We start from the raw sequence: 22,443 nt of genomic DNA on the forward strand, positions 1-22,443 counted from the left end.
AAACATTTTAAGTCTCGGAAGGTGCAAAATAAAAACCCTAAAATGACTATTTAATTCTAGGCCCAAAGGTTTTGATTTATAGATAAAGATGCAATATTCATCATCCTGGAAGTCTCACTATATACAAGGATACAATATTTATCCTGCTGAAGTCGCACCAAATGTTTAATTCAGGCTTACATTATTTTGGAAGCCCTGTTGTTCCATTTCTCCTGCCTGTGTCCACTGAACGTCTCCAGAGCCAAACTTTGCAGTTTCTTCAACTTCACTTTCGCTCTGCAGTCGTCAAGTCCTGAATTTCACCTTTCACACGGTAGATGTTTCATATCTGGGTGAGTCTGTCAGTCATGCTATTCTTGCCCATATTCCCATGATACCTATTTGAATTTGAAAAGGACTAAATCAAAGGAAGAAGTCATGGCTGCAGGGATGGTTGCTGTTCACTATACTGTGTAAGCCTGGCTTTGCATGAATCTGAAGCCTAGTGCCACAGGGTAACTGCTGGAATCACCATGGGCAGGATGCTTTCCATGACATGGATATGATGGACAGAGAGCCGCAGTGACAGAGGCTTTACCTAAAACAAAGCCATTAATTAACATTTTTTTTCCCAATATAATTGAAGAATTTGTCTCCCCTTCATGATTCCAGTTGTTTTCACGATGCCTGTGAAATGCAAAACTTCACGGAATAAGCTTTTTGTTTGGTGCGACTGATGTGGTAGCCCAGTGTTCGCTCCTCCTGATGTGAGAGGGAACAGACAGCATCGGTTTCCATCCTTTGATGTGGGATGAACCTTTCAATTTTAGTAATTTGTTCCACCGTGCGATTGTTAGGGACGACTTGACTATTACTTCAATTGCTGGTTGAAAAGGACAGAGTACAAAAACATGATTTTGAGCCATCTGCTTTCGTCAAATTCTTTGTCACATAAATAGGAAATACTCCAGAGGGTAACTGTCCATTTCCAACGAGCAACCAAAGATGTGGAAACATCAATTGCTGTCTGTCTAATCGCTGCCTTAAAAGTCTAAAACAGCTCCAGCTGAGCTTAAATGTGTTACTGATAACATTCAGTAACTAAATGTGGCATTGCACCCACTGTTCCGTTGCATTCATATCACAACAACACTCTTGTTTGAATCATCTGCGCCCTCAAGTGGTTGCCAGTTTGTTGCACTAGCTTATGCTGCCAACACTAGCTAGCAAATTTTAATGTTGCTAAGGCTAACTTGCAAATGTTAGAAAATACGATTCTAGCTACCTAACATTGACATTGCTATTAATAGCTGACGATAATGTTGCTAGCTAGCTAATGTTAGTACTGTCAGCTGATACAACAGTATGCCAGGCGAACGCTGTAGAAATCAATCATTTCTATGCTGTTGTTTTTCTCCCAAAACTGGCATTTACCAAGACTGTTGATGCTAACAAAACACAGATACTGCGTGATAGCCTGATAGGCTACTATTGGCTGATGAACTTTGTTAGAGGCTCGTGCCAATTTTTGGAACCCACACAAATTCTAAAACTATTATTTCACAATTGTAATACTGTTTTTTCAGGGAAGGACATACTTGTATCCTACATCTTTCTACTAGATCTATAGGTAGTATTTAAAAAAAAACAAACTTTTATTTGCATGCATAGCAGTTTCATGCAACAGCACTGCAATTTTACGTGCCAAGAGTACTAAAGAATTATGAGAAATTGGTCATGCTTGCTTATAGATCTGTGATAAAATATAATTTTGACGTAGCATTGTGCCTGCGAAGCTAATGCGATAGTGCTCTGAGCTCTCAATCTGCTCTCAGTGAATCCAGAGTATGATATTGTTACCCTTTTTGAAATTCTGAAATTGAGATCACAGAGAGGTTTATAGTGGCACAGATCCATCTCCTTCGCTCCTGTGTTGCATTTACCTGCTCACACTACTCTTTTATATTTGCATCACTGGATTTGCTACGAGTAAAGCGGGGGAGAGAGGTGAAGAAGTCAGAAATGTGGCTGCTGAAAAGGTGAGGATGATTTATATGTTGTGTACAGACTGAAAAATAAACCCTAAACTAAAGTCTAAACTAAAGATTGATGCAACTTTTTAGAAATGGTAAGGGCTTGGTATACAGTGTGAGTCAAATGTCTGGGGTTGGATCATCTATGCTATGATGATCTCATTTATCTATGGCCATAATACTATATTATAACAATCAATTATCAAATGATCCTTGATACAGAGATTTTGCATTATCCTACATGATTAACAAAAGACCATGAAATATAGGCATAGGCATCATTGATTGAATCTTTGCCACACTCTTCGTTATAGAGCCATGCTCAGCCGACTGATAGTGGTGCACCATGAGGGCCTCAACAGACAACATTGGCAAGCTGCGAAGACTGGGGGAGACTTTGATCCAATAATGGTAATTCCCCCATGAATGACTTTGTGAAGCGATTTTGTCTTCCCACACAGTATTGACTTATTCCCTTTCATTCTGTACATGGTGTTCCCACACAGAAGCGGTGCAGCACGATCTCATCTACTTGGATATGATACAGTCTCAGGGATGTAGGATAAATGTTATTACATCTAGACCATGATGGGGCTCAGCAGGGTTTATGTATGTCCATATGTGTTGCATTTCCGTGGCGGCCTCCATTGGAGAACAACTTGTCAAGGCTACCGACAAGCGGTTGCTATGATTTACATCTTGCGGCAGCTTTTTCATTTGCCCATTTCAGGTGATTTACCAGTGATACAGTGGATGAGCAGCTGAGGGCAAACACCTGGTAAATAAAACTTAATCCAGGCGGTCCTCGACCTTCAAGGATATCATCGATCCGGCAGTACTGATTTCAAAAGCATATAAAAAGCAGGATTTGTGGGAAGTAGTCCCTGGAATGGGACACAGCCTCTAGTCATATTTGATTGACTCATTTTTGTTTAATTGAATTTATCATTTAATAGATGTCCTATCCTGCTGTGAATATTAAAGGAGTCATCACCTGGTATTTTACATATCCAGTCCCTCTTGGATCGCTTTGGATCAATTCTTAAAACTTATTAGAAAAAAAATAATTAAAAAAAATCAAACATAGAGCCTGTTCTGACACTTTTTCATACCGCGACTTTCTCACGCGAGATCATGCGCGAGGTTTTGACCGGTCCGGATGTGCATTGTATTAATATGTAATGAGGCGGGCGTTGATTGGCCGCAGGAAGGACAGAGCCAGAATCGGGGGCTAGTCTGCATGCACACAGATTCCAAAACATAAACAGCCCCCTGTCATGGCGCACACACTAAATGACGGACCTTACGGAATTCAGGCATTTATGTACGAGAGTGACGGGAGAGTGAAGAGGCAGAGACGGTGGAAGAGACACGTTTACAGCAGGATGTCTCTGAATGGTAAATTCTTTTTTACTTTTCACACTCGTGTTTTACATGTAAGACCTGAGTTTTAATGCTGGATGTCACAATGTATGGTGTGAAAATGACAGAGAAATAGGCAGATTCTGCGTGCTCACTCAGTAAGTCTGGCTGAGGACGGCTGTGAGCCGATGCTTATGCAAGTAGCCTCCTGTGTTAACGTCACCACAGGAGCAGAGTCAAAATCTCGTGCTTTAGGAATGCGCACTACTGTGCGCTATTCCAGTTCGGAAAAAGAGCCAATGCGAAAAAAATTAGCCACTTTCAAACTCCAGCTTTTCAGGCAAGTTTCAACTGAGGTCCAACACCAATATGCATGTTTTAACAAGAGAAATTGCGATTTCCGGGTGATGACACCTTTAATATGTGGATGACATTAAGGTTTATTCATCAAACATGAAATAAGCGTAACATTAACACAGTTCACTACCATCCATGCTTAGCTCGATCATGTATTTAGCCTGTGAAGAGCGCGATCAACTTTTGTGTTGATTCAGAAAACGTAAAGTCAGAGTAAACTCATATTAAATGCAGGATTACCCTAGCCTGATCATCAGACAGAAAAATTGTCACTTCTTTCATATACATCATCTTGCCCACTAGCAAAGTGAATCCGACCCCGGGATCATTTGTGTCTTTTCATGTTCAACTCTGGAGTGTTTATTCGCTCCAAACAGCCAGATTAGTTTACCATACATTACCTGTAAACCGGCCCTAAAATAGCAATCAAAGGCATTATAGGGTGTGTGTATCTGTGTAATTGTATTCAGCTCATTTATTGAAGTAAAGTACATTGCCCCTTTCAGCTTCAGTCGGTATATTGAAAGCCCAACGATGGCGGTCACCTTTCGCAGATCACTGCTGCAGTCAGGTTGATAAACAGGAGTGAAGATAATCTACTTTTTAATCACAGAGGTTTAAACGTAATCTCTGAGCTCTCCTCCTATCTGTAAACAGCTCGGGATCAGAGCACAATCCGTGTTTGGGTTTGGCTTTACACTGAACTCTCTCCACCAGAGCTGCCTGGCTCTAATCAGTTACTCCGAAGCTATGTCCCCTATCCCCCGCCGCTCCGCCGGCTCTCCCCACACAACACTTGTGTGTTGAAAAATATGGCTTTTTGACAATCAGAGTGCCTCACAGGTTGCATATCCTTGATCTGGCTGAGCTAGAGTAGATGAAACTATTCAAAAAACAAACAACCAGAATACACTCATCATCTATAGTACATTACATACTGCAGATTTACATACTCCTCAGGGGGATCTAACAGTTATTTCTTTAGGGAAAGCCCCTATAATCTGAGACCTTATAACCCTTGCTCCTGTGTTGCCACGGCATTATGCAGCAGCTTGACGGAATGAAAGAAAAAAGAAAAGTCCCAGGCCTTTCATGGTAATAAGGAGGCAAAGCCCAGTAATAAATCAAACAGACAGAGATACAATTGAAATCCTGTATGAATTTCAACCACCAAGAACCATTCAAAATATTACAGAATGAAACTTAATCCTATGCTCCAGTGCACATCGAAAAGGGCTACGCAGGAAGACAGGGGGGGATATTACTTTGGTAGGCTGAACTGTTTGCTAGTGCTTGTTTTATTTATTTTTGCACTCCCAATGCCGGCACAGGCCACATTTCTAAACATATCAGTGTAAATAGTGCAGGAAATCGGATGGGGCTATTTTGAAATTCTGTTATAGTGCTGCTAAAAAAAGGAGATACCATCAGCAGAGAGGCCATGTAAAAATATCCACGCGACTGTTGCAAGCTAATGGGTTTAGATAAAATTAGGTGCGCGTTAACAGTAAATCGCTTTAGACTCACTGTCAATGTTCCCACATGTCTGTCAAGTTAATGATAATACTGTATATGCTGTCTAACAGAGCTTATTTTTCTTCAAGTGTAGACGCATTGAGTGAGACAGCTGACATTCTGAAAGTGTCATTTTATGGACTTTAATATCTTATCTTGTACCGAAAAGAATTCGTCTATCAGAGATCTTAAAAGGGAGAACTTTAAGGTTGTAAGGCATTCAAAGTACAATCTGTGTGATGAGCCGGATTGCTGGCTGCAATTTTCTTGCTTATCCTGCCAGGATGGAGGGAGCAAACCGTCCAGGAATACAGGGCAAATTGATTTTTCCTCCCGTAACCGTTCTTTCACAAATTGCAACAACATCTTTCCAAGCCGTGATGTCATGCAACATGCCTGATGCCTGCAGAGTCCATCTGTGTAAAATGGTGGCTTTAGGCCGGTAATGGCCATACTGTTGTCAGTGCAAAAAAGAAAGGGAAGGGAAGGATAGACAGTGAGACGGACGAGAGGAATAGAATCAGCTGTGTAGAAAAGGATTACGTCAAGGTTACTGTGATGTACAACGCAGAAGTAGAAAAGCTGTCTTTAATCGTATAAGCGTGGCCGCATAATTTCAGTTGATTTGAATTCTTCGTATTTTCTGTGAGTCCCGAAAATTGATTTTAGTCCGTCATTTGAAAAGCTAGTTGTAGCTAGAAGAAGGTGAAGAAAGCAAAAAAAAACACAGAAGCCCGCTCAAATTCGGGAAATTAATCTGCGGATGACATTTCTTCCCAGTGTGGCAACTGCACCGCTGTTGATACAAAGCTTTTCAGAGAGTTCTGGCTGGATCATTTTATTTAATTTGGTGTCTGTGGAAAAATGGACTGACCCCCAGAAGAAATCCTCGACAGACAAGCGAAAGCCAAAGGGGAAATAAACATAAATCTAATTTGCTTACTACCATAATGACACAGCTAATGCAATAAAGTATGCTCAGTGGTAACACAGCAGAAACTTATAAGCGAGTTGCTCAGAGTTGCTCTGTTTTGCAAATCTGTATCAAGACAGTGACAATGATTAACAAAATAACTGCTGCACATCACCCACAGATTATTAGAAACCTAAAATAATTATATTAAACTTCATAGTCACATGTGAGAATCTTAGTTATTAACCAATAATTGGAGCATATCGGCAATTGGAACGCGATTGCCTAAATGGAATATGATTGCAGGCATTAATGGCTCTGTAGTGCACTTTGTAATTGGGATGAGGCAATGAAACGAAAAACGGATCTAATCAAAAACAATCTCTTAATTCGCTTTAATCTCAAGAAATTTGATGGGACATGGTGCCCGGAAGCGAGCGCGCAGGTGAGTGACACGAGCACGTGTGTGACTCTAATTAGCTGTGTGATGTGAGAAGTTCTGCTGATAAACTATTCCAGCTGTGTGGGCAAAGGAATTGCAGGTGAATCATCATGAGCCCTCACAACAAATAACAGGATGAAAGAGGGCCAACTTGCATTCGAGTGAAACCCGGCGTCATATGGAACTTCGACATTGTTCTCAGATGTTTTTTTTGTTACAAAGAAAAGAAACACGTGGCTGCTAATGATTTCATCTTTTCCCATATGCTTCTATCGCACACGTAAAGTCTCCCCTGTGTATCTCACATTGTTTACAGCTGATGAAACACCTCATCACCCTCTGTGTCTTGTAATGAAATCACCAACGATGCTCTCCCCCAATGTACATACAAAGAAAGAAAACCCACCAAGGTCAAGGCATTCATGCAGTAAAAAGAAACGACTGCTATTGTCAGTGCCCTAGATGCAGCTTATTGTATCCCATCCATTTGCTGCTGAACTCAATTTCCCCTGTAATAACTGTCAGTCGCACCCCAAATAAAAGGGCATTATGTTGATGATTTCTATGTGCTATTTTTCTGGCTGGTCTAATATGTAAAAAAAAAAAAAAAAAAAATCAGCTCTTTCAATCCCGCCGCTTTATATCTACTGGAAACGAAAGCTTCTCTCAGTTTACCTCAATATTCAAACACCTACCGCTGTGTCTTACTGCCGATGCTATGGTGATTAAATCAAATTAGAAAGAGCTAAATATGTTAATTAACAGCTGACAGTCGGATTTAAAAAGACAAGAATTTGTTTTGTCATCTCGTTGAAATTTTTGCAGCGCAAACTGTGAAGAGTGCCGAGGCAAATATGAGGCCCGATGATGGATTTTAGCACCTTGGACAGCGACAGCTCCCTCACCCAAAGAAATCATTGGATGCAGGTCAAAATCAAGAAAGCCCATGCAAGTGTTGTTCAGGGGAGCGATCTCTGCAAGCTGTTTTTGGAGCGGGGGGGGGGGGGGGGGGGGGGGGGGGATGATGCCACGTTCCATTTTGAGATTTAAATGTTTAGTAAGAATTTGTAACTTTATATTTTCTTGCGCGTCCGATTCAAAAACTCCACATCAACCCAGTACATGGACTGTGGAGTTAGGACTGTTTCGTCAACTGGTGTTTCCATGAATGAAACTGTCGAGCTCAACAGCTAATAAATTGACACACTTTACCCTGTTATCAGGAGGGGAGTTTTGTTGGCTTGTCATGCCCAGATAACAAAATGAACACGAGCATTTTTCTTTTGCTTGAATAACATTTTCACTCAAGAAAATCCGCCTTTCCGCTGACAATTCTGAGCAAAGCAAGTCCATTTGAATTTAAGATCGGTCAAAGTACGGCAACCTTACTTAAAGGAACCTTTATTTTCCCTGTGTAATTGTGAGAAATATAGAATGACTACAAGGAGTTCTATCAAACTCTTGGTAGCTCTGGATTCAGAAATACTTTAAATAACCCATGTTTTGAGCCACTAAAAATCGGATATTTAGCATTTCAAATGAATTTTAAATGTATTTTTGCAATTTTGGGCATTTCAAATCAACTTTGACTACCAGTCAAGGCATGATAAATATATGAAAACAAAAAATATGTGGCTATTTTTTGTGTTTCCACCTTTAATAGAAAAAAAAGATTTGTGGAGCCTTTCCTAAACATGATAAATACAGTCTTCAGTCGTTAATGGGATAAGAATGTCCTCTCTGGCCTTCCGTAGATGCTTCTGACCTCTAATAAAAGTAAGTATTTTTTCGTTTTAGCGCTTATATATAATGTCAGAAGTGTTATACTGGACACAAGCATGAACAAGTCAGTTGTAATCTATAACATCATTGCTGCTTCACTGCTTCTTAGTCTGAAAATGAGGAACATGTCATTACTTGTTCAACCCACTAATCAGGCCTTTCGCTGTGTGAACCCCTAGAGATCAGAACAACCTTCCTGAGGATATCAAGCTGGCTAACTCTGTGCCCTCTTTCTGAAACTCCCTTTATACACATGGTGCACTATGTTCTACATGGAAAATTATGTAATAAACATTTTTTTTCCCCAACCTCAATCCCCTCGCCTTTTGCTCATTCACTAACATGTAAAATGGCACATTTGTATATCGAGCACACATGTTACACAGTTACGTCGGTGGTTACTGTTTTTGTACGACCATTGCCTTTGCAATTGCAGACATTTATTAATGATTGACATAAAAACATTTTTTCACAATGTCAGAGGTCAGTTTAACACAGCAAAGGAATATACCTCACAAGGGGTTTGACTAAAGAACCCAGAGGCCAATGGTGGACCCATGTGACCAAATCCATAATATTCAGGGAACTGTAATATGTAAAGGCAATTTTCTTAAATGTATTAATGTTATGGTTTGCTCTTGCAATTGCAATTTGTAATCCTTTCAATGTATTTACGTTATGTGAAAGATTTTAATGTGGTTATTTTCATTGTTAGTGGCAGAGTTTGCCATATCTGCCCCAGAATCAAATTGACTACCTGCACCTACGTACAATGTGAATTTGTCTGGCTGCACTGTAAGCAAACACACCAAATTAAAAGTACCTCTACCTAGGATTTGTAGAAATAAATCACACGTGCTGAAACCACCAGTAATCAGCCGTTGCCATGTCAATCAGGATTGAAATGGGAAATAAGGATTAAGCCATAATCGTATATGGACAACTGGATCACTACACTGGCAAAACAGCCATCATCCCGAGACAGATCCAGATTTGACATAAAAGTCTCTTTGAAATTAATTTTGGTAGTAACCTTTCTGAATTCCTACAGTATAGGAGACCCTGTCAGACTCTATATTTCTAACACAGCTGGGATAACATCCCAGAAATGTTCAGCTTCTAGCTGGAAGTGAACTGACTCAGATGTTCTGCGGGAGGCTGAGAATAAACCTCTTTGTGCTTGTGTAGGTCACACAAAACACAAAAGCCGTGCACTGACTGCGGGACACAGATGTAGGAGAGTAAAGACACCTCTGCTGAGGCTTTCAGCAGCCGCGCTGTGCACCGGCTGCGGGACTGAACATGTTCCAATCCAATACATGTTTTGACATTTAAAGGATATTTGGGAATAAGCTAATATCTCAATCTGCATTTGTGATGACAGTTGGTTTACGGGAGTAATTTGACCTTTAATTATCTGTGCTCCTTTTTTAATAATTGTGAAATGAGAGCAATTATCACCCATTCGTTTGCAAAAACGAAGCAGGCAGAGCACTGAATTCGGCTTTTATCGGCTAATGGGCATCAAGCACTGCGGCATACAATACGCTTTACAGTGACTGACTCATTCACAGCTGTGCGGTGAGTAACGTCTAATTACATTCACGCTGTTATATAGCACAGATATCATACGCAGACACTGTTTACTCTGATGGATCACCCATGCCAACGCTGTTTGATGCTGCAGCTGACCTGACAAGACAGTGCTACTCGTTTTGGATGACTTTATTTAGGAGAATGAATTATTGTTCTGTATGGCATGTCTTCTGCTTTCCACCATTAGTGGGGTTTAGCTGGTTGTCAAACAGACATTGTTTCAGATGCTAGACAGAACCCTAGTTTTACTGGGTTTCCTGTCCGCCCACTCTGCCAGAGGACATCATCGTATTTTCACTCGCGATACTGGGGATGACCATTTGCAATGCCCCAAATGGTAAATTTTTGGACTGATGTGCTTCTGACTTAAACAAATTTCTTCATAATCGCAATAAGCGATTACCGCTTTCTGTACCTGATGTTCTGTCTTAAAACCTCTACACAGTACACCTACACAGATGCCCTCAGTGAGTCTGCCTGAGAGGAACTTTTCCCACGACTTTGTTACAGTACACTTCATGCTTGACTGACATCTCCCTGAACCTCCTGTGTTATGTATGTTGTACCTATGTTGTGTATGTTGCACAACTAAAGGCTCTGATTATATTGAATATATGGAGTTCGGGGGACCTCAGACCTCAGTTCACCCCCGCCTTGACCTGAACAAGGTCTAATCACGCTGAGTGAAACTCCTGCATGGGCTGACAACCTTACAGTGTAGCATATGAACTAAAGGAACAGTAGAAGTCGAGTCCTCTGGGCTTGTTTCGTTTATTAAAATCCAAAAACAGGAAAGTGTCATCACAGAATGGCACATATTTAGTTAATTCCCTGGCCAGCAGTGGCTTTTTACTGTCATAATATGTACTTTTCTGATATTCTGTATGCTTTTTAAACCTACAGTAATCACTTTAGTGGAACATTTAGTATGATTTAGCAGCAGGGATCACCTCTTCACACAAAATGGTAATATGAAGCATGCCTGCTCCAGCATCTTCTCATCAGAGCTCGCTACTCTTCTGGTGATGTTGTATTGGCAGTCTCAAGGGAGAGTGGCACAGGCGTCCCACGCATTGAATTAGTCAGTACTTAACCCTGACAGTTTCTTCTAGCCTCCTGTTTCTCCTCTAATTACCATCCCTTCTTTGCCAGTAATTAAGTTGTCCCATAGAGGGGGCTTTTTACCACTAGGTAGGAGACAGGAAGTGGCATGGACTCCTTCCTAGGATCAGCCTATGTTGATTGTCCCAAACTTATACAGCTGAGAAATGGAGGTCAACACCCGGTCTAAGCGTTTTCCATTGATTATAATTGCATTGTAGCCCCAGGATCACATTTTGATTTGTTTGCTTTTGTGTCTGTGTCTCTTTCCGTGTGTGTAAACCAGAAAAGATGCAGCGATAAAAATGTAAATCCAATGTAAGGCAAACACAAAATTGTCATCTACATTGACAGAGCAAGGTTTGAAATGTATGCGTAGAAGTCAGCACGACTGTGATATTTCTCCGCATCCCCGGCAAATAAGATTCATACACTTCTGTCTGCACAAAAAAAATGTTTTAAAAGAAGAAAAAAAGAAAAAAACCCAATTTGGTGCACAACAGTGACAAGCTGTGCTGGAATTTCAGCCTGCCTGATTGGCCGAGGACAGCATTCGAAATCCAAGTGTTGGAAGTAGTTACTGCCTTAGTCAGCAAATGGGAATTCACGTCAGCTGCCAGAGCGTGAGGTGACGGCCAACATCCTCTTTGGTGACAGCATGTTCATGACTCATCTAGTCTAAATTTGTATGTATCACTGTATCACTCAGGAAACTGCAGAAACGTATATAAGACTCTGAATCAACTACCAAAACAGCATTATGAGAAACAAACTGTTTAGAATTTACTTTTTTCCCCTGATGGCATGCATCATTATTGAGTGCTGCAGGGATGACGTATTTAAATTAGCATCGCTACGGTTCCCTCAACAAAAAGCAAATGGTATTTCCATTGGGTTTTTGGCAACCAAACAAAAGTTTGTGATACTTCCACCAGATCTTTTTCAGGGTTGTTGTAGCATATTTGCAGTCATTTGATTAAAAGGCAATGGGTGGATTTCAAGATGAGGTAACTGGGAGTATAAATAAACAAACTAATTTCTGTGTCTAGGACTCATTAGTGAACAGGAATCTCTGAAAATCTGCTGTTTCACCCATGGAGCAGCACCTTGCATCCTGTGTCACACAGATTTGTTGTGTGCCTGTTGCGCATTCTTGTCAGCTCACTTTTGGTTGCTCGTCTCTTGAAACTTCAAACACTTCTATTTATTGTGACCATTGCTGTTCCTGTCCTGTGTGAAAACAAAAACACTAATATCCAACATGGTCTATCAAAATCCAATCCACACACACCTGGCCAAGTACTTTGTATAGCCTAAACCAAACCAAACTGTGACTGAACACTGGAATTATTCTTTTAAATACCTGAAAACAATACATGCAAACTGTACTTACACAAGGGACACAAACTCCAGTTGCCCGCTTGAAGGTTGTGTGCAAGATCCTATCTTTGAGAAATGAGTAACTGAGCATGGTTATACTATATCACCTAAGGGCCTACATTTACAAAAGTTTTTTTGAGAGAACCTCTCATGTAACGCTGCGAGACCCTCCCTGCAGCACTCTGCTCACGTAGTTGTATTGTTGACGATGCCTCTGTTGTTATTCAGCATTTCTCCTGACTCCACCACAACATAAAGACTTCCTGTGTTACCTTCTGCTGAAAGAAAAAAAAAAGAAAAGATAAAACCAATAAATAAAATCGTGTGGAATCACCCACTGAAAATTAGTACATGTGTGAAAACAAATTAAATAGTATGCAATTTTCTAGCAGTGGCCAGAATCCTTTTTTTTTTTCTGTGTCCTGGATAATTGTGCAAAACATTTTGACGGATGATAAACATGTGATTTCCAGAGCACGGCTATGATTAGACTCAGAGAGCTTTAATAATAGATGGCTGTTGTTGTTTTTTTGTTTTGAGAGAGAGGTTCACTTGGCTACGTGGTATTTGTGAGTCATCCGAGCCACAGCGATGCCTCTGTTAGGCAGCTTTTCCTCACCTTGACTTCGACCTCACTGCCAGCTTACCTGTCTGCTCCCCCATTACTTGTTTTGATGCTGAACTCAGCAGAACCCTTTCCACGTCTCTGGCATTTATATACATTTCATTCATTTTTTTATCACGCACTTTAAGCACCTTCCTGTCCCAATGCTTAATGGCATCTTAGACCCCATGATGTCCGTGTCCTCTTTCTACAGTCTGTTTCATCCCTCCTGACTTCCTGACTGCCTCCCTCTCTCTCTTCCTTTGGCTACAGTCTGCTGAATTAAACATTGCTGCAGCTTCTCTCAGCGAATCTTGCCGACTACATCAAATGCGCCTTCACTCGCTCTATCCAATTACAGATGGCTCATCCAAACTAATTCAAGACCTGAGTCGGACAAATGTTACACCTTGTTTCTGTTTAAAACAAATCGGGCCCAGATCAGCACTGACAGACAAATCCACACTGAACACATGAGGCGAGGTGTTTTTCGCCGTCACGCTTTGTTCATGAAAAGAACGTGAAGAAGAGTACATCAGTGAAGCAGACGGTGCTGCGCTCGCTACAAATTGAGGATTAAAAATTTGAAATAAAAGGTGAAGTGCGTCTCTAGATACAGATCTGTGTGTCTGATGAACGGTTTAAATTAGAGACTGAATAATAGAAGTTGTTTGCGAATGCAAATTAGAGCTGCAGATTATTCATTCATAGTTTAGTGCTGATCAAGTGGTTGTCTGTGGACTGATTATAGTTAGGAATAATTAGGCTCATGAAGGAAATGTTCAGATCTATGCATGATGTTCTTGTTTTGAATATAACCATGACAAATCCGTCAAAACTGTTAATAAAGAAGTATTTCACCGGTGGAAAGACGGCCCTTGCATAAAACTGGGCTGCTTAAGAGGCAAACGTGTTTGGATTGGGTGCTGTATGACCCGGGGAAAACATAAAAGGGGTTTGTTAGTCCCTGTTGCTCAAAAAATAGATCCCTCCCTAGATGTACACATTAAATAATTAGATATAACATGCTATTAAGTGAGCCCCCTGCTGTCCCTGTATCTTTATGCTAAGCTAAGATAGCCTGCTGCCGGATGTAGCTAAAATATATACCGTACCGACATCAGACTGGTACTGTCCAAAAGCTGAGACAAGGAAGATTGGAATATTATTAGCCACATAGAGAACACATTTTTTTTTTTTTAACTGACCAAACAGAACAAACAAAATCAATCGTCACAAAACAAAAATTAGTGTCTTGATCATAAAAGACCTCAATCACTTTAATAACAGACTCCAATCTCTGCTGCGGACAGTTGAAGACAAAGAAAGAAAGGGAGGGGAGGGTTTTCTTTCCTCAGGTTATTTTGGATCCTGAACCACTGACATATAAATCATGATCCATCCAACTACCAAATACATCCATGTCACATTCATGTTACCTTGTAACAATATCTTACTGCTCATTTTTATGTATTCATACATTCTTTATTAAATCTATTCATTAGATCCATTCTTTATTTTTCTATTTTTTTTTTATTTTTTTAAATACACATTTATTTAGTTCTGAAGCTGGAATATTTGGATTTATAAATAGAAATAATTTAGATGGTCTGTGATGCTGACATTGACTGAAATATGAAAATTAACGACGGCTGTTTTTGTGGCTATTCATCGTCCCAATTTTTGTCATTGGCATTTTAAGCACAGCGCCGCAGCAGCTGGCTAAGACAATCGCCAGGAGACTGTGTCACTTGACTTCTTAGCTTGCTAGCTATTAGCTTCAGAACCCGTGTAATGTTTAGTTTTGCATTGGGAAATCAGGGGACGCAACATTACTCATATGAAAAGCAGGTCTCCCTGCTGTAACGTCTAGAGAGACCACAGAGGAATCAAGTGAGACGTAAAATAAGTGGCGGTAGAGATAAACTGAGATGTTGCTGAAGCTACTATTTTCTAGTATTCGTGTAACACAATGGGTCTGACTCAGATAAAGAGGGGGAGACCCCTAACAATATATAATATCAAAATGAAATCATAGTGCTGTTTGTTTTTTTCTTTGAGCTGAGCTGAGTTATAGCCATCTTTGAAAGGTGAATATAATCTCTGTGGGCTTTGATGACTGTAATTTAGAGATGTTATAGTGGATTTACAATTATCTGAAACAGCGGAGAAAAACATACAATGGCTAATTTTTCCCTTTTTAAATTAGCCTGGGTCTGCCACGTAGTTTATTTATAATCATACAGAGTGTACATACTTCAACTGATTCTGCGTGTGCTTTGCAAGAATGAATCTGAATGTGATTTTTTATTATTATTATTACTCATACCTTTTTAATCAAAGTGCAAATGGTTCTGTTTTTGTTTGAACCAAGGACAGGAGGTCCATTTGAATTTAATTTCCAAGTATTATTTTAAGGTCACCGCAGGACTTTTGAAGTCTCGACGAGCCCTGGTCCAAAAACAAGAGTAGCTCTATCCATCCTTTCTATTCAGTCTCCTCAGCGTGGCTTTTCAAAGTGTGATCAATCAGAGCTATTCATTTTTATAAATATTTTTATTCTAAATAACAACCTCCATCTCCCTTCTTTGATTACAGTGCAATGCTGATTCGAGGCCTTTAAAATGCATTAATGGCGACCAGATTTGCATTTATATTGGTTTTTCACTCAGGCACACGAGAACCTGAGATAGAGCTCCACGAACAAAGACCAAAGAGAGAAACACGCATCATCTGAAACACATTCGACCCCATAATAGAGTACAAGCAACAGAACCAGAGATGCTAGTGTGAGCAAAACAGGCCATCGAATTTCCCCCACTACCTGAAGCGCACTCTGATACACATTATTCAGCTGCAGGTCTGATACAAGAGCATTATGCAGCCAGCAGTGAGAGTGGCTTTCTTGTGACTGATGAATACCATACAGCAAACGTACACTTATGCATACGATAACAGGGAATGGTAGAGAGAGAGAGAAAAAAAAAAGGGATTCAGTTTGAAGATTGCAATCAGAAGTGACAGAGTAGTGATGCTTACTTATATGAAACATGCTCCAATAATTTCTTTAAGAGACATAAGTCTAGAGGGAGAGGATAATTGGTGCCTTGTGGTGTGTCTTTCCCCTTCAAGCGGCTGTGACCTTTTCAGCGCACTAGACAAGAGGCTGGCACTTCCCAAATCTGTGTTTATCCTTCAAATTAGGCGGAGTGCCCGTGTTATTAAAGATGGGGCAGATTTGTTTGTTGCTGATCAGGTTGGCATTGTCCACACAGCGTGCCTCCGAGGTAATCTCGCTTGATAAGAGAGCCCGAAAGGAATGGATGCTTTGTCTCTGTGCAAATCTGATTCGACCACTTTCCACCACTAAATCGTCTAGGCAGAGAGAGTCCCCGGGGAAATTTACAAAGCGATTCAGTTCTCATTGCTGGTTAAAGTAGAGCACGGCTGGGCAATCATGTGCCGAGGAGGACCGAGGGTATGTATGATTTCATTCCAGCCAAACACTACACCAGCTGATGTCACTGATTTGCTCCCCTTCTCCGGTCGAAGATGTGCTAATCAGGGGAATTAACTGGTGGCCGAGGTTGGGATCTAAATCCTTGGAAAACACTCGGACCTCCGGGAGAGCATTTCACACCTTTGCCTCAAATACTGTATGTGATTATTCACTAAATATGTTCCATATTCTGCGCTCACAGGCATCTTTAATTTAGTCCACTTATGCAATTATATGATACACTGTATATTATAGTACAGCCAAGTGTCAGGATAAAGCATGTAATAGATCCAATGATCCACTAGAATGTGTGATGTCACGGTTCACCTCACCTTAAAAGTACACGCCTTAATGAAGGTGATGACGGGAGCGCAAGGCAGACGCAGTATAAAATGCCAGAAACTCAGTGTGGTGAGGGGGTTTGGGGTGGATGATTTAGATCAGTAACAACACTTTTACTTTGGAGACCAGGGTTCAAAGTCCATGTTAGGCAAATAGTTAATAGTGGTTGTCTTACAGAAGTAGCTGTTTTAAAGCAATCGAATACCTTTTTTTCAAATAGTTTGGTGCCTAAACCTTAACACGCAGTTTGGCTGATAAACCTAAACAAGAAGTTTTGGTGCATAAACCTAACTGGGTAGTTTTGTCACCCGACAGTGAGATATTAATTTTGGGAAAAAATATCAGTTTTGGGATATTGGTTGATCACTCAGCATAACTTTCAGAGGACAAGGAATCTATCAAACTCTACCTGTTCCTGACAGTCCTGCAGGTGTCTAACAGATGTGAAGGTGGTTTGTTGATTGCTGTCATTTATTTTTTAACGAGAAATACATTTTGCACTCTCAATGTAAGATTTAATTGTCTCATTCCGAGGACAGGGACATCAAGCATTGACAGCTGAATCTGATGCCCCTAATGGTCTGTTAAGAGGGGGAAACAACAGGAGCCACCTGGGCCGAGCAGCGCTCCCAGCAGCACCCAACATGCAAACACACACTCCTTGTATTAATAAATCACTGCAGCATCACAGACAGCACTCGATGGCTGTATAGCGTCTGTGGGAAGCAGCTTCTGAAGTTCTGCCTCTGAGATTCATGTCTCTGTGCAACAACCCGCTCTGTCAAGTTACACATTATGCAAATACATTGTTTACTGTTCATGTGACAATATCAAGGCACGAAAGCCAGTGGGGACCGGGGGCTGTGGCAAGTTACCAAGAGAGACGGAGGCGGGAGAGAAAGAGAACAAACTCTGCGAAAGAACTGCTAGAGGAATGAGGCAAATGACTGTCTTACTCTGTCTCAGTCTTTCTATACTTCTGACTTAGCAGACCGCAGAGAGATGCGAGAGAATCAAAACACATCATTCTAGGAAAGAGGTTTTTCCAGCCATCTAATTTGTCTACCTCTACCTCCCTGTGTGACACATGAAGAGATGAATGCAGCTGCAAAGCTATTTGTACGGATCCAGTGTAATTATTTTACCGAAATAAAAAAAAAATATGCATATTTGAAAACAAGTAGAGATAAAGGTTGATCAAGAGGGATCAGTGATGTGTGGTTTAAAGACAGGGGTATTTGTAATGGTCTTATAGTTTAGGGCTAACATAAAAAAAAAAATTGAGAACTAATAGTATGTGAAGTTGTCATTATGTAAATTCCTATGTGTGAAATTGAAAAGTAGTAGAACGGATAAATCAGATTAGTCCTTAATATGATTTTTCCCTTTTACTGAACACATTTTGGACCCTGAACCCGTTCACATTTGTGAAGTGAAAGTGAATCATTTCAAAACCTTTCAATGTGACCGAACATATTTGGGTACTCAGTAGACAGTTCAAATGATCAGGGGTGTCCAATTTGGCAATGTTGTTTGACTCACACAACTCAGAAGCCCAATGTATTCTTCTGAGGGTTAGGGTTAGGGGCCCTCCACCAATTGTACAAATTCTATTATGTTTATGTCTGGTCTCTTCCTATTAAGTCAGATTTCCTTGTACCTAGTTAGGCTGGGCTCACACTGCAGGAATTTTAAAATCGATTGAAATCAGGTTGTGTTGCCCACATCTTTACAGATGTGTCTTTATCTAATGTCAAACATTCACACTACAAGATTGGTAAATATGGCATATCACACACTACAGGATGTTATTAAGATTATCTTGCCCGAGGTAGCGATGTACTGAGAAATGGAGACTGTCGCGCAACAACTCGCAGTAGTAACGTTCATACTTTGCTGTGAGAAATAAAAGCCAAAGAAACGGGTCTAGATTATAAAGTGTTTGAGGAGATGTAGTCAACATGGGTTGTCTGTTCTTCTTGAGGACTGAAGGTGAGATTTTAACTGTCAGTTTTAATATATGTAAGCAGTAGCATGCTAGCTAATGTTAGCTTCAAGGGCATGTTTTTATTATATCAAACATGTTGGATATTTGTGTGATCAGTAGCAAGCCGGAGATTTAAGACTGGATCTGTGCACCACTCCCATTACCAGATAATCCGGGCCAAAATAGATTTCTCCTGTAGTGTGAAAATGCACCCCTTACAAGTTTCAGTGTTATGATTGATTGTAGGTTTGCTACAAATCAGGCCAAAAAACAAAGATCAAACTGTCAAACTAGACCGTGCTGATCAAACATTGATCAAGATTATTTTATTGTTTTGCCTATTTCCTCCATAAAAATGTTATCTGAAACACATTTTAGTGTGTTGTTTGGCTAAATTTTGAGAATTTGTAAAATTGTTTTTACTGCTTAAAAATGGAAATGAGCAAAAAGATATGGCTACACGTCCTATAATGCTAACCTGCATCATGAGAAGTGAGTCAGGATATCTCAGTCCCTTCTGACCTGAATTTCTTTCACTGGTCTCCCAACTACATAGGCAGCACTTCTTATTCAAGAAATATCCTACATGTTATTTGTGCACTAACTACATTATAGTACCTATAACTTGCAACCTGAAGCCAGCTTGCAAATCTTTAGGCTGCTATTCCTTTGCAATATGCTCAGGCTATTCTATTTTTTCATTTGTTTTTGTTTTCAGTCTAGAAAAGAGAAGCTATATTACGATTATTATTTTTATACTGTACGTGGGAAGGAATTTGGTCCGAAAACAGACTTGGAACCTGAGTAACAGCAAACGAGAGTGAAAGTCCTAGTACTTCATTAATATAAGAAAAACAAGTTCACAGTGCTGAGAGCTGCTGCAAGTAAATATAAAAAATGCACACTTAATAGGCTAAAAATGTACACAGTGCAGCTTTTTGCAACTGAAAATCTCAAAAAAAAGAAAAACCATTAAAGCAGACATACTCTTAAAAAGCCCATGTGGCATCAGTACACAGGCTGAAAGTGAACTCACCTATAAATTTTATATCTGGTCGTAAATCCTTGGCGGAATTTATCCACAAAGGACAGATAACTCCGAGAGTGGTGGAAAGGTCCACGGTCAGAGATGAGCCAGTCATATTGCTTGGTGACATGTTGTTCAGTGGCCAACGGGTCCTGGCGGGAAGACTGAACTGTTATATGGTCCCATATAAACAGGAAGCAGATGACCTCAATAAACCTCCAGTTCATGCTTTTTTTTAAGCCGCTCTCTGTTCATTCTCGCTCCATTATGTGGAGACCTGAATGGTGGAGAAGAGAAGAGGGAAGGAGGGAGGGGAGGGAGGGAGGGAGCGAATGGAGACACAGAAAAAGAGAGCTGTTACATGACACAATCTATTTTAGCAGTACAAGAAGATGTCATAGAGTTAGGTTAATTGTGTTGTAGTGAACAAATAAGATAGTGCCCTTGTCATTGTCACTTTACTGTGACATGATGTGTATTTATTTTCTGCTCTTCTCCTCAGATTGTTCACCCTTCATGCCTCCCTCAGACTGTTTTAGAAAGCCACATTGGGCCGCTCAATACAAGTTAACTGTTACCCTTTAGCAGATGAGCATGAAGTACATCGTCAGCTGTGTGGCTGTCTCACTTTTTTTTTTTTTTTAACTAATTGGTGTCATGATATGTTCTGACAAGGTTAGAAGGCTGCTTTATGATATGTTATGACACCCAGTCAGTTATGTGGAAGAGCATCATCTCCCTTTACCCAGTGGTGTCAATTACTGCTGGAGGAAACTTTCAACTATTGACTTGCGACTTCATGAATTGTTAAAAATGTTGTGGCACAAAATGTTGCCTTTTTAATCAAACCCAAATGGGAACTCATTTTGGTTCCACTAAAGCTGCGAGGGATGGTTAACACAATTGCATTATTGCCCGTAGAATTACACGAAAGCACAATAATGCTAAATATGACCTTGTGCTCTATGAATATTTTAGGAGCGGACACACGGATCAGCAAAATAGCTGTCTGTGGGAGCAGGTCATCTAAAAACAGATTTAAACAAGGGCAGATTTATGGTGCTTATTTAAAAAAATCCTAGAGGCAGCATGATATATGCACCTAATGCTGTCTGGACATCTTGCTAAGAATGCAGCGGTATGACTACCAGCATAGAGAGGCAAAGCATAACATTATGGACCCTGTACATAGATATTTGGTATTCATGGGCTCTCATATGGGGGACCTCACTGGAATAAATTGCTGCCAGTTAATGTTTCTGAAAAACCACGGATACATTCACATTTGTATGCATCATATTTATCACATTGACATTTCTACAATATCACATATATACAGAACATATGAGCTGACTTTCATGTCGGGATCAGATGATAAGTTACAGGTGAGAATGTTGCCAAGCCAGTAACAACTTTTCAAAGCTATGTTTAAACATTTGTAAGCATGACACCGCTGCATATCTTTAAAGGAGAACTCGGGACGGCCTTACGGATGGTAAGGCCAGGGGATGAGAGGAGCAACATAGCAAAATGAAACCGGGCATAAAGGAGGGAAAAGAAACAAGATGTAATTGTTAAAGCTGAAAATATTTGGAAAAGTAACAATGGTCGACAAAGGAAGATTTGTCTCCTAAAGATAAATGCAGTCTGTTTCTCAGGTCACTCCAGCTCCTGCAGCACTTTATAAGCATCCGGTCTAAGTGGCAAGTTGGATCAGGTGTGGACCTCCACACAGGGGCAAGGAGAAGGGGGGAGAACAAGGGACACCTGAATTGAAGCACAATGCAAACACAACCCTCACATAAGAACAAACCCATATTTTTGTTCTCACACCCTACAATATCATGGAGGCCTCTATCACAGGTTATACTCACTTTGACACCAACACGCGCACAAACACACACTTCTCAATATTCACGTTTTTCAGATAAAGCATCAAAGGGAAATCCACAAGAAGGAGACAGTGTATCTGCTACTGTGTTGTCAGCTCCCTTTTTGTGACAAACCTGGATGTTATTTCCCTGAACTAACAGAGGCCAGCAGATCAGGCGATGATTGTAGTTGAGCGTCTGGGCCAGGAACACAAAGGGGGTTGTGGTGGGTATAATGTATACCCACCATAACCCCCCCGTGTTCCTGTTTTTTTAGTGCTCCTGTGGTTGTTTATACCATATAAACAACCACAGTGGATGGGCTGGACCCGAAGGAGACCTCCAAATGCTGGAGGGCCAGGAGCATGGCTCGTGTCTCCTTCTCTATTGTCGAGTAGTTGAGCTGGTAGCGTTTAAACTTAAAAGATAACACAGAGGATAGCTTACACCACTTTTGCCAGCTTGCAACAGCACAGCACCCGCCCCTGACACAGTGGCATCAACCTCAGGCTTGACGGCTGAGAGAAGTTTGAGGACTTCAAAAAGCACGTTGACACACCTCAGTCCATACAAAAAGGGGATAGCAGGACTGCACAACCTGGAGAGTGGTGCAATCACAACAGAGAAGGTCCTACAGAAACACAGATAGCCTG

The 22,443-nt window shown here is 40.6% G+C and overlaps 1 protein-coding gene across 2 annotated transcripts in view; it reads right to left on the bottom strand.

Annotated features, from left to right (window-relative positions):
• brinp1 (bone morphogenetic protein/retinoic acid inducible neural-specific 1) overlaps positions 1-22,443 on the bottom strand; it is a 129,437-nt gene that overhangs the window by 75,933 nt on the left and 31,061 nt on the right. For both annotated transcript variants that reach the window (XM_030435569.1, XM_030435570.1), the window contains exon 2: positions 19,929-20,196. In XM_030435569.1, the coding sequence (XP_030291429.1) occupies positions 19,929-20,146 (218 nt within the window). In that variant the 5' untranslated portion in view covers positions 20,147-20,196. The remainder of the gene's footprint in view (positions 1-19,928; positions 20,197-22,443) is intronic.

Source organism: Sparus aurata, chromosome 12 (assembly GCF_900880675.1).
Source record: "Sparus aurata chromosome 12, fSpaAur1.1, whole genome shotgun sequence".
Taxonomy (NCBI): Eukaryota; Metazoa; Chordata; class Actinopteri; order Spariformes; family Sparidae; genus Sparus; species Sparus aurata.